We start from the raw sequence: 13,286 nt of genomic DNA on the forward strand, positions 1-13,286 counted from the left end.
ATAAAAAGATTTTATGATAGTAACTTTATTATTCTCTTTCAATAAATGAATGATATGTTGATTATTGGCTATGATGCTAAAAAAAATCTAAAGTTTAAAAGAAGAGTTAAGCAAGTCTTTTACAATGAAAGACTTAGGACCAAAAAAACATATTCTTGGCATGAAGACTACTCATGATAGGAAGAATGAGGAACTTAGGCTATCTTAATAGAGATTTGTTCAAAAGGTATTTGAGATATTCAACATGAATAGGTCCAAACCTATTTGTTCTCTATTTGCAAACTACTTTAAGATAAGTTTAAACAATATTTTTCAAGTGATGAAGAAAATAATAAGATGAAAAAGGTACCTTATGCATTCATAATTGGTAGATTGATGTATATCATGGTTTGCACAAGGTCAGATATAACTTATGTTGTTGGTATGGTTAGTCGGTTCCTTTCTAATCTTAGGCTCCGTTTGTTTGCAGGAAAGTGGTTTCCTTTTGGAAAATGAATTTCGAGGAAAGTGAATTCCTGGAAAGTGAATTCCGGGAAAGTATTTTCCGATGTTTGGTAGTGTTATGGAAAATGAACTGGAAAATAATTTATTAATGAATTAAAATTTTTTTCAAGTTTATCTAATATATATAAAATATTTAATATAAAATATTTATCACTTACAATTGTCATAACCCAATTTTTGACCTTTTTTATTTTTATTATTAAAAAAAAAAGATGATGAAAAATAAAAATAAAATAAATGAAGGATGAATTAAAATTTGGGTTAAGGGCAATATGATTGGAAGTTTAAAGATTTAATTAAGCTCTTGACTAGTTTAATTAATTAAATCAAGGGTTTAATTGGAGAATTGATTTAATTAAAATTTAGATTATTTTAATTAATAAAATCAAGAATTTAATTGAAGAATTAATGAGTTTGAGGACTTAATTAAACTTTGATTTAATCAAAAACCCAGGACTTAAATAAAATAAACCGAGAGAACCGACTTCGTCTTCAAGCAGCAGACCACAAGTAATCTTCCCTTTGCATTTTAATTAACTGCTACAGTAGCAAGTGAATTATAATTCGTCTTCAAGCAGCAGACCATAGGTAATCTCCCCTTTGCATTTTAATTCACTGCTACAGTAGCAAGTGAATTATATCACTTGCTACTGTAGCAAGTGAATTAATTAATTGGGCAGGCGTGCGCTACGCAAGCCAAAAGGAAAGTGTTTTCCTTTCTTTAAGAAAGGAAAACACTTTCCTTTGAAACGTTATTAATTTTAGGTTGATTGGAATTCATTTTCCTTTGACCATTTTTCTTTCTTGTTGCCAAACATAGGAAAAGCAGGAAAGTGAATTCCAGGAATTCACTTTCCTGCAATCAAACACGGCCTTAATAAAGAATGCTGATTAACAATGAAATAGATACTTAAGTATCTCAAAGGTACTTCTAGTTTTAGTGTATGCTTTGAAAATGATAAACCTATGTTGGATGGATAAATAAATGCATAAATGGTTGATGAAGTTGATTATAGAAAGTTCACATCTGGGTACTTAATGAACTTTACAGAAAGAGCAATTCATGGAAATCAAGATTGTGAAAGTGTGTTGCATTATCCTCTATAAAATCTAAATGCATATCTCTTACTGAATAGGGAAAATAATTGTTATGGATGGAGAAGTTCTTGCATGAACTTGGCCCATTGCAATAATATGTTGCACTGAAGCATTTAGAGTGCAATCCATCTTAGTAGGCATCCAACTTTTCATTGTCGATCAAAGCACATTAAAGTTAAATACAAATGAATTTGTGATGCTATAGAGATAAAGTCTTTTGTTGCTGAGAAAATACATATTGATGATAATGTATTAGATATGATGACCATACCTTAACAAGAGAAAAGTTTAAATTTTATAAAAGGAAAATGGGCTTGGTAGAGCCATAGTGGGAGAATTGTTAGGTTTTGTCCTTTTTTTTTCCATAACCCATATAAACTAAGAGAAAAAAGGAAAAGGCTTAAAGTCTTTTAGGTCATGTAGATAACTAGGTATAAAAAGCTAATTTTATTTTATTTTAAAAGTGGTGGTTGACATACAAAGAGAAAATAAGAGAAGATGGTGGTTGACATACAAAGAGAAAATAAAAGAAGATGGTAGTTTGAATAGTCTTTGTATAATATTTGATAGGCATTTGATTCACTATTGGATTGAGCTGAGGGTTTGATAGCACATTTTAAACATATAACGCATTATTTTGTATGGTTAGATAGAAGATTGGAGGTGTCTAATTTAGTTTGTTCTTTATAAAAATGTGACCGTTAGTTTTGTGAGATTCTTTTCAACTATTTCTCTTTAAAGTTGATGTATTTCAAGAATATGTTGTTCTTAATGATTTATGTTATGACATTTAGTTTTAACTAAGAAAGAACAATTATGTATTCATTATTATTATTATTGATAGTAAGAGTTTTTAGGAGAACTATAATCTCATGGTTTTTCCCTACATTGTGGTTTTTTCACGTAAAAATTTTGGTGTTAATTTTTTATGATTACTTGTTCAATTTGTTGATTGGTTTATCTTATTTTTAATTGCTCAAAGAGATAGAATAATTAAGACTCATGGATTGTGAATTTTGTTATATTGGTGTCTTTTCCCAACATATAATACTAAGATTGTGTTTGTTATAGAATAAAAACAATTAGAGATAAAATGTGAAAATAAAATTTAAAGACGAGACATAAGAGCATTAAAAAATCAAGGGAAAAAAAAGAACCTCTTTTAGTTTGATCATTTTTTTTCACTTTCCCATTCTACTTTGAAAAATTACATGTTACATCATGGTGTTTACATATTAAATAACTGTATACATTCTCAACCTCGCATGTAAGAAAAAGTTAAAAAAATATTTGATTACTTACATATTTATTATTATATTCATTTTAATGACTAAGGAGTCATTGTATTAAATATTACAATTTTGCCACCAAATTAAAAACAATATCCATTACCCCCTTTTATTATAATTGTACTTTTCATTTTCTTTTCCATTAACATATTCACCACGGGATCTCAACTAGTAGTAGCCTACATCACCCAGTCTTTCCCCTTCTTCAACCACCAAACACCTGCCATTATTTTAACCTAAAACCACAATAACCCACTACAATCACAACCTCTCTCTTCATCGAAAAAAACCACAAATTATGCCAAACTCTACCAATTGAAAAAACCTAAAAATCCAGCTTGAAACAGCACACAATAACCCAGAAATCACCAAAAATTTCAGTCTCTTTTAAATTCAAAATTGACCTAGAAATCACAGCCCTCTTCCTCTCTAAACAAAGTATAAATCAACCCAAAAAAACAACCTATAATCTTTGCCATCAACATGTCTCGAGGTAGACACCTAATGAATATTGCAAACAACCTATCCTCCCTTATCTCATCCTTTAATTCTTCAACATCATCAGTTTTACCTTAGAAATTAAAATGCATTCCTTTTTGTATCAAATCGACCTAGAAAGAGTATAGCAGTAGAGAGAGAAGGTTGCATAGTAGAGAAGGTATTTAACATGGTTGATTAGTTGAGAGAGTGATTAGAACAACTATGAAGAGGAATTTTGAAGATGATTTTTTTCCCTAATAATGCAAGGATATTAAGTAGATAATTTTAGAACTTTTTATAGTTCTACAAATATCTTTAATGGGTAGCAAAAAAGTTTTCAAGTTTGGCAATGATTCCTTTAATGTTCTAAAATCCTTTTCCTATATGGATTTCTTATTTATCCTAACTAAATAAATAAATAAATAAAAGGTTAATGGTATTTAATGGCACAATATTTTGGGAGTTTCTATATTCTACAAAGAAACTAAAGGGTTAAAGCTATTACAATGTTTTCTATGCTTATTTAGGAGAGTTAAAAGTTGATTTTGGACTAATTTGTTTTATATGTTTTACGCTAATAAACATAATTATTTATCTGACCATTGAATTGAGCTGAACTTTTACAATAAACTTTCAAAGGTCTTGTTTTATATTAGGTTAAAATCTCAAATCAATCAAATATCAGGAAGGCGTTGTGATAAGATTTAGAAGCTATTGTGCAATAATTGGTTGATTAAGGATTCTTTTTTCCATTTTATTTAAAAATATTTTATTATTTTTTTCAGACTTGTTTAAGGCATTTCTACCTAGTATAAATAGGTTTATTTAGCTTGTACTTAGGTGTTTGCTTCTGAGCCATTTTGTTTTTAATAAACTTGTGTTTTGCATGATGCGACACTTTTTTCTTTATTTGGACAAAGAACAATCAAACTTATCAAAGTATAAACAACTTTGTGGTGTTCTTCCTTATACTTTTCATTCATGATTTGTTAATCATTGGGTGGGGATTCATTTCAATAGTGTTGGTGCTTTGATAAGATAATCTTGATGTCAGACTTTTTATGAAACTTGATTTTTGGCTTTTCATTATTATGCCAATCTTGCATGTCAATTACATGACCACGTGATAATGAGATTCACTTAAAAAAGATTTGGCAACTTTGAATGTTGGATTTTCTAATGGAGCGAGGTCGAGAGTGAATAAAGTGTAAATATATACAAGGGCAATTTTGTTTTTTGTTTTTTTTTTATCTTTTTAAAAAAAGTTATTTGACTTGGGATATAAAGTGTAATTTCTCAAAGTACAATAGGAAAGTGAAAACACAATCAATTTATAGGATGTTTTTTGTAATTATTCCAAAAATCAATATATGAAGTGTTAAGAATTTTTATACAATAAAATAGAATATGGTTAAATTCAAAAAGGAAGAAGAAACCTAACATTTCACAAGAAAATAAAAAACAACTTTTCCATCTACCTTTTAAAAATTATCTAAAAAAAATGAAAAAGAATTCAAAAAATGAGATGGATGCCATTACTATCGAAGTACGAGAAAAAAATGGATGCATAATTGTTTGGTAAACATAGGTTGTTTATAACTTTTCTTTTCTTTTCATTATTCTCATTATTTTTTATTTTTAAATTCCAAGAAAAGAGAGTTGCTTAATTCCCTTTAAAGTTATTTTGTATTTGATAAAGGAAACATTAAAGTTGCACTTGTCAGATTAACAAGCATTTACCTCATTAATTTTAGTTAGTTATAAAAGACTAGAGAGATAAGAAATGAGATAATCGAGAGCAAAGCTATGGTGAGGGCCTTTTTATTCTTTAATTTAGTTTTTTTAATTTCAAGTTGTATAAAACTTCATAAATGGCCTCTTTATTCTTTAATTTAGTTTACTTAATATCAAGTTGCATAAAACTTCACAAATCATTAATTTCTTTTAAAACTAAAGGTTAGAATTAGATGGTATAAGATGTTAGGTTTGAGTTACTAAAACATCTATAAAATAAATTTTTAATGTGCTTAAAAGATTATATTTAAGCATCATTAGAAAGAGTTTTAACTTTACGATGTGTGCATGTAAAACTTAAAAGAAAAGGGAGGTTTGTTGCGAATAAGATTTTGTAGAAGATGGTTATTGATTAGAACAAGATTATTTATCTTGGAATTCAAGGTTGTTTATATAACTTTGCATTCGAGTAACACAAATGGATAATAATTGATATGCTTATAAATTATAATTTTGGACTATTAAAAGACAGGAAAAAAAAGTGACAAAGATTCTTTATAAAAGATGCCTTCATTTTAAGTCCTGTAATGTGTATATTGTTAATGATGATAAAATAATTAATCTCTAAAGAACAAATGACTAGAAGATGTGTCATCATTTAATGTGTATGTTTTGCCTCCATAATTGATAGCAAGTATACCAAAGTTAACCTAAGAAGTAATGTATTTAGGGGTAGCAATTGGCTTCAGGGCTTGCCTGACCGGTCCAGGGTTAGGCCTGCATGAGATCTAAATGTGTTTCTTGTCTAGGGGTGTTGTCTTATTAAGGATTATCGACACCCCAAGTCTAACTTAATGGTAGTTTTTGTGGAGTACTTGAGTTTTCAAGGCTTTAAAGGCTTAAATTAACTATTTTAGTTCCAATGAAGCATTAGGCTATATGATAAGCCTGGACCTGAACGAATGTGAGCTAATTTAAGCATTAGGTGAGTTTCATGACCCATCATGACTTTAGGTTTTTGTTTTTTTTAGGTCTTATACTTACAAAGTCTTATCTATATATTTTATAACTTCTCTCCTTAAATGGTGTGACAAAATTCATCATAAGACTATAAGTTTGAATGTGAGATAATACCTCTTGAGAGACTAGTCATATAACAGATTTGGTGTGTGTTTGGTAATGCAATGCATGATACTTTTCAAAAGTGTTTTTCAATTAAAAATATATTAAAATGATATTTTTTTCATATATATATATATATATATATATATATATATATGAAAACCATAAAAAAAAACACATAAAAATAATTAATTTAATGTTTTTTCATGTAAAAAACAATTTGGAAAATACTTTTTAAAAAAAATTGAACCACATAAACAAACACTTTTGATGTAGCCCAGCTTGATATAACAAGTGATTTTAAGCAGTCGGGTGTAGATCTGTCACAACTAGACAATAATCTATTACAGATAGTTTATGTAAATGGTTTAATAGATGCATTTATGAACCAGTGAGATAGGTCTAGACATAATAAGAGGTATGATTGCTCCAGACCAAAATAATGACCTAACAAAACTATAATTTTTTATTTAATCGTTAGATTAAACTTAAATTTTTACAAGATTTTTCAGAGGTTTTTTTCCTTATAATAGAACTTATAATGCTATGTTGACGTTGAATCTTCAAATATCAAAATCTCGCCCTGAACCCTAGCTTGAGCTAATTTTGTCACTTTTTTAATTTTATTCAGATTTCATATATTGTTTTGGATTTTATAATTATGTTTTTATTTTTTATTTTCTAGTTGAGGTAGGATTTCTAATCTAATTAAAGTTTTGTGAATCTTAAAAAGACATACTTAATTAATACTATTTTTAAAAATAATAAAATTATGAATTTACTGTAAATCTCCTATTTCTTATCAAATTTTTATATTTTATATTTGGTTGTTGTTTTTAGTCTTAGCTGCATGCATTTCCTTAAACCAGCATAAAAATTATGTTCTTTTGACTTCTAAGACTCTTGAATAGAGGACTATGATGGTATTAATTTCATATGTTTTAAAATGAAGGCCATAACTCACTTATAAACTCCATGTACCAGAGGCTTTTATTTTTTAAGACAAAATCCACTGTATTAAATTTGAATCATCATGGTCGTTTACTTTTATTTCCATCCATAAAGTTTGTGCATGTATGCATCACTCGAAAATATCGAAGAGATGAAGTTGTTTTGCTTTTAAAGTGAAAGAAAGTCGTTTTAATTATGAGTTGTTTTTATTTGGGTGCTTAGCTTAGGTAGGTTTCAAGACATAGGAGTAGTGAAAAGATACATGAAAAGAAAGATGGTGGGGGCGGTGGTGCTTATTCAAAGCGAGTAAGAGAGAGGGAACATTCTGGGATTTGGCTTTTTATGTGAGTGTGTGGGCAAAGCACGCAGAGGTTGCTGTCAAACATGAGGAACAGCTCATCTTTTTTATCGAAGGTTTTTTGGGTTTTGTTGGGTGCATTTTGTGAAATGTGGGGTTTCTTCCTTTCCTTTTCTTTTCTTTCAGTCTCTCTCATGCACTGAATGTTTTGTGTTTAATCACTTGTTTTTACCAAGCTTATATTTGATTCTTGTTTTTGGTCCTCGACCACAAGCTAATAAATAAGAAACACGGAAGGTGCATATATGCTTGTGACAGTTTTTTATTGGGAGATTGATCTCTAGAGAGACATTTCCCAATATGTAAAAGTGTCGAAAATATGACGTGCTCTCATGCTTTGATTCTGATTTTTCGTGTTGATGATCTTGTCAATCAAGTATTGCTGTTTGTTATTTTTTATATTAAGTTCTTACAAATTTCGTTCTTTGTTTGCTTCTTCCTTTTAACGTTTTCCTGTTTGTTTATCCTTTTATGAGCATTAATTGAAGCTGGTTTCCATCAAAATTCTAATGTAATTGAAACAGTTTTTGTTTATATTTAAATTATGAGATACCATTCCTTATGTTGGGAAGTTTTCAAATTCTTGAAGCTGAATTTATGACTTCTTGTGGTAATTCATGAGGTTTGATTGGTATTTATTTATTTTGGTGTTAAATTATGAACACAGATTCTGTGTCACTTTCTTGACTTGATTCTGAAAACTCTTACATATTCACCTCCACTTTGAAACAACTTTGTTGGTAGTGATGCTCTCTCTCTTGTATAATCCAATTCCCCTCAAAATTGATGCTTTTTGTCCACTGTTTTGGTGGCTCCCTGAGCTAATACCAAGATATGCTGTCTTCTCGTTGCAGGTGTTGTGTAGCTTAAATTGAAAGGTGACGGTAGGGGATTCAGATTTGTAGAAGAATGTGGATTTTTGGGTTCGGGTCCCGAAATTGAAAGGTGTCTCTTTTTCTAGTGTTTCTAGAGAGAGAGAGAGAGAGAGATGATAAATTAATGAAATAAGACTTAGGACGGTGGTGTCAGTTTTGAGCGAGTGGGAGTGTCTCTTCTTTTATTTATCATGTTTGAGAGAGTTTAGAGGCCATGTCTCCTTGATTAACCTTCTCTGTCCGGTGTCCTTGGACTCTGTTACCATTTTCGTTAGCAACCATTTCACTTTGTTACAAATCCACACTATCCCCATTTACTCTCTTTCCCTCCTCGACCTCGTTCTGTGGGCAAGATCCGTTCATACTACGAAGCTCGTCAAAACATTTTTTTTTTTTTTCTTAGTCTTCCTGGCGATTTTAGCTCGCAAAGTTTTGGATTTCGTGGAGTTTGGGAATTTGAATTTTTGAAGGTGAAGCTGAGGGACTTATCTTTATTAGGCAAATATGAAATTTATGAAACTTGGATCCAAGCCTGATTCGTTTCAGGCCGATGGGGACAACATCAGGTAAGTCTTGAAATCCCACTTTAAACTAGATGCTAATTTACATTAGCTTTAATCAATTTACCTCTGCTGAAGACCATTAAAAAAACATTATGCTGTTTTTTGAGCAATTAACTTCTATCTTAGCTCTGTTATCAGGATTTTAATTTTTCTAAGTTCAGTTGCTCTTTCCCAGTTCAGTTTCTTTTTCATATTTGAAGGGTATTGATTCTATGGAAGAGTACTTGTTTCACTGCTTTTAAAATTTTCTTGGTGGATGCTTAGTTATTATGTATTTCGAGGACATTTTAAAAATAAGTCTTGTCAATATCAACTGATGTGGAACCAACTAGGCTTCTAAGTTGATGGAGAGATCATTTCAATCCGGTGCTGTCAACTATGGTTTTAGATAAAGGTTGTCTGTTTCCAGTGATATGCTTCTGAAGATATATGAGGTCTTCAGACTTTCAACTTTGAAAAGGAACTATTACTTCACCTAAGCTGACTTGAAGTATTGTTTTCCATAACGTTTTTCACATTTTACTATCAAGAAAGCATGTTTTGGCAATGGTGTGGTGCCCATTCTTCTTTGAATGTTAGGTGCTATTTGGCAAATAAGTTGTTCTTGTATGAGCCAAAATCCTTCTGTCGTGGGTTCCACTCTCTCTGTTGTGTCCCTTCAGCTCTTAAGACACTAGATTCTCCCTTCACTGCAATAAAATACAGTGTCTGCTACTCCTTCAAAAGTTGAGAAGGCATGACTTATCAAATATTAAAGCCCTCTTCAAAACAGTGCCCAAGTTATTGTGTTAACAGTAGTTTATTTCTTTACTCAAATGATGTAACACTTAAATATCTTTTTTACAAGAGGTTTCTCTAATATTCCGTTTAAACTCAACCTGATAATCCAGAATTAATCCATTCCCTTTCTGCAAAAAGCTCGTTCTTGCTTTTTCATATTTAAAACTAAGAAGACGTTTATATCCATTGTTCTATATGAGTTATACAAATTTGTTTGCAACATGATGAGAGAAACTTCTGTTTTTCAGGTACGTTGCAACTGAGTTGGCAACGGACATAGTGATTAATATTGGGGATGTGAAATTCAATCTGCACAAGGTATGAATTATTGGACGATTTTAAGGAATAATTGTTGTACATGGAACTATGAAAAAACGAGTTAATGATAATGATTCAATTTCAAAATCATAGATCTTGCTAGGTAGATTGTTCTGGTACTGACTGCCAGGGTTTATGGGATTTCCTTTCATGTTTCTCTAGTTTCCACTGCTATCCAAGAGTGAACATCTGCAGAAGTTGGTTGCGAGCACAAGTGATGATGGTGACGAAATTCTCATCCAGGAGATTCCTGGTGGACCTGCTGCTTTTGAGATATGTGCAAAGTTCTGTTATGGTATGACTGTCACTCTCAATGCATACAATGTGGTTGCAGCTCGGTGTGCAGCAGAGTACCTTGAGATGTATGAAAGTGTTGAGAAAGGAAACCTTGTCTGCAAGATTGATATCTTCCTAAATTCCAGCATCTTTCGCAGCTGGAAAGATTCTATTATCGTCCTTCAAACCACAAAATCTCTTCTTCCATGGGCCGAAGAATTAAAGTTGGTTAGCCATTGTCTTGATTCCATAGCTTCAAAGGCTTGCATGGATACTACCAAGGTGGAGTGGTCATACACCTATAACAGGAAAAAGCTCCCATCTGAGAACGGGAAAGATCCTCTGTGGAATGGTGTAAGAAGACCCCAAGTAGTTCCTAAAGATTGGTGGGTAGAAGATCTTTGTGAACTTCAGATAGATTTATACAAAAGGGTAATTACAACAATAAAAACAAAAGGAAGAGTCTCCAGTGATTTAATTGGAGAAGCCTTGATTGCATATGCCTTGAGAAGACTGCCAGGTTTTAGCAAGGGAATTGCGCAGAGTGGCGATATTACAAGATACAGGTCATTAGCTGAGACCATTGTCGGGCTGCTGCCCACAGAGAAAGGCAGTGTTCCCTGTGGTTTCATGCTTAGGTTGTTAAGAGCAGCAATATTGTTAGAATGTGAAGAAACGGAAAGGAATGAATTGATGAGAAGAATAAGTCAACAGCTCGATGAGGTTACAGTGGCTGATCTTTTGATTCAATCTTCAACAAGGGAAACAACAATGTATAGTGTTGATATTGTGCAAGGCCTGGTAGAGAAGTTTGTGGCTTATGAACAGAATGCTAAGAATGCTCTTCTTGTAGACAGTGACTTCCAGGACAATAGAAGCCCAAAGTTTGCATCAGATGCTTCCAAAGTGCTCGTGGCAAAGCTGGTCGAGGGTTATCTTGCTGAAATTGCCCGAGATCCCAATTTACCTCTCTCAAAGTTTGTCGATCTTGCTAACACGGTATCAAGCTTTGGGAGAGCATCACACGATGGACTGTACCGCGCCATCGATATGTATCTTAAGGTAAGTTACTAAAATTTCATTTTTTATACAAGCATCACTTATTGATCATTTCCTGGGTATGTGAGATATGCACATAAGTGATTTCATCGGTATCAATATAAGCAGTTATGTCATTGTGTGTATGTGAATGCCTGGGTAGATGCGAGATCACCACTTACAATGATCTCTGGAATTTTAATGGTGGTTTATAAGTGCCAAGACTGATTGTTATTGCTGGTACAGGAACACCCTGGGATCAGCAAGAGTGAGAGAAAGAGAATTTGTAGGTTGATGGATTGCAGGAAGTTGTCAGCAGACGCGTGCATGCATGCTGTGCAAAACGAGCGGTTACCCTTGCGAGTTGTTGTACAGGTTCTCTTCTTTGAGCAGATTAGGCAAGCAACATTAGGTGTACACAACAGCACTGAAGAACAACCTGGGTCTATTAGGGCCTTGCTCCCGGGTGGGTCTCATGGGAGCTCAAGATCGACAACCAATACAGAGGAGGACTGGGATGCTGTGCCAACAGCTGAAGATGTCAAGGCTTTGAAAGGAGAACTTGCTGCTCTAAGGCTAGGGAGCAGTGGCAGCGATGGAAATTTGAATGATGGTGCCAAAAATGATGCTGAAAAGGTTGCAGCTGGTAAACTGAAAGGTTTAGTCATGTCAAAGATCTTTTCGAAGCTGTGGTCAAACAAAGAGCGAAATGGTGAGATTAGCAGTTCCGATACATCGGGTTCTGCCACTGCAGAGGAGACAAAATCTACTCCTTCAAGAAGCAGAAGGCATTCAGTATCATTGTCAGAACACCCTTGAGCGAAAAAGTTAAGCATGGGCTTGTTGTTGGGCTTGTAAAATTATCTCTGTAAGTTGACCACTAGGGAATTCTTAGAATTCACTGAAGATTGCCAGCGGAATCTCCACTGCGATTTTCCATGTAAAAGAGGGTTATTTTGTTTTTAGCACATTTAAAAAAAAAATACTGGCAAAATAACTAGAAGTGCAACTTTTATAGCTTGTTGCCACTGGGAATAACGATCTCCTTTAAAAAAACATTAAATAGAAAATAGAAAAGAGAGAGACTTATCGAAACTTTAATTATAACATCACTAATAGCATCAAAAAAATCTCAATAAGAGTAAATAATAGTGATTCAAGTAGGCTACACTTTCCATCTAAAGATAGAGGGTGGCTAATTTTTTTTTTTTTTTTTATAGCGAGTGTAACTTACTCGAGTAATCATTGATAAATTTGTTTGGTGTTGGTGTTGTTAGATTCGTCTCGTTGATATTTTTCTGATAGTACAATGGTGTCATAATCAAAACTTTTGTCATAACCAATTTTTTGGGTTATTCTCAATTCACATTTTCCTCTCTCTTCAATAATAATAATAAATAAATATAAAAAAATACAAAAAAAAATATAACAGTGAAAAGAGGATGCCAGAACGCTTAGAAAATAGTCAAAATTTGGTGGAGGAAGTTTAAAAATACAAAATTAAAATTTGGAAGTATTTTATTGACTGATGATAGCTCTATTGACAAAAAAAATTCAATTTGAGAAAGAAAAGTCTAAAATCAGATGTTGATAGACCCAATTAAATTATATTGAAAATTTAATTGAATTTATGGAGGGTTTGATTGTAAGAAAAATTGAATGTGGAGTTAATTTGGGCTTTACTTGGAAGAAATTAAAGTTATGGGGTCAAATTATAATTTTTGAAAGTTAATTTGGTCAAATCAGGGGCTTAATTGCATAAATATTGAAGTTTGATGGCAATCAGGGACTTGATTGAAGAAATCCGAGACCAAGGACCAAAATGCAAAACGCGTGCAAATTGAAGGATTGGCTTATAATATGGTGCTTTAGCGCCAATTTTCATTTAAATGAAACGGCT

At 32.1% G+C, this 13,286-nt stretch overlaps 1 protein-coding gene across 4 annotated transcripts; it reads left to right on the forward strand.

Moving 5' to 3' along the window:
• The first annotated feature begins 7,417 nt into the window (after positions 1 to 7,417).
• LOC118045755 (phototropic-responsive NPH3 family protein NPY4) lies at positions 7,418 to 12,403 on the forward strand. 4 transcript variants are annotated; one of them, XM_035054463.2, is made up of 5 exons: positions 7,418 to 7,627; positions 8,391 to 8,977; positions 10,003 to 10,072; positions 10,235 to 11,410; positions 11,633 to 12,403. In XM_035054463.2, exons 2-5 carry the CDS (start codon positions 8,916 to 8,918, stop codon positions 12,203 to 12,205), a joined length of 1,881 nt encoding a protein of 626 aa, XP_034910354.1. In that variant the 5' UTR covers positions 7,418 to 7,627; positions 8,391 to 8,915; the 3' UTR covers positions 12,206 to 12,403. The 4 variants fall into 4 exon arrangements, with proteins under 4 accessions (XP_034910354.1, XP_034910353.1, XP_034910351.1 ...); XM_035054462.2 differs by lacking the exon at positions 7,418 to 7,627 and adding an exon at positions 7,636 to 7,773; XM_035054460.2 differs by lacking the exon at positions 7,418 to 7,627 and adding an exon at positions 7,644 to 7,912.
• The last annotated feature ends 883 nt before the right edge of the window (positions 12,404 to 13,286 follow it).

This window comes from Populus alba, chromosome 5 (assembly GCF_005239225.2).
Source record: "Populus alba chromosome 5, ASM523922v2, whole genome shotgun sequence".
NCBI lineage: Eukaryota > Viridiplantae > Streptophyta > Magnoliopsida > Malpighiales > Salicaceae > Populus > Populus alba.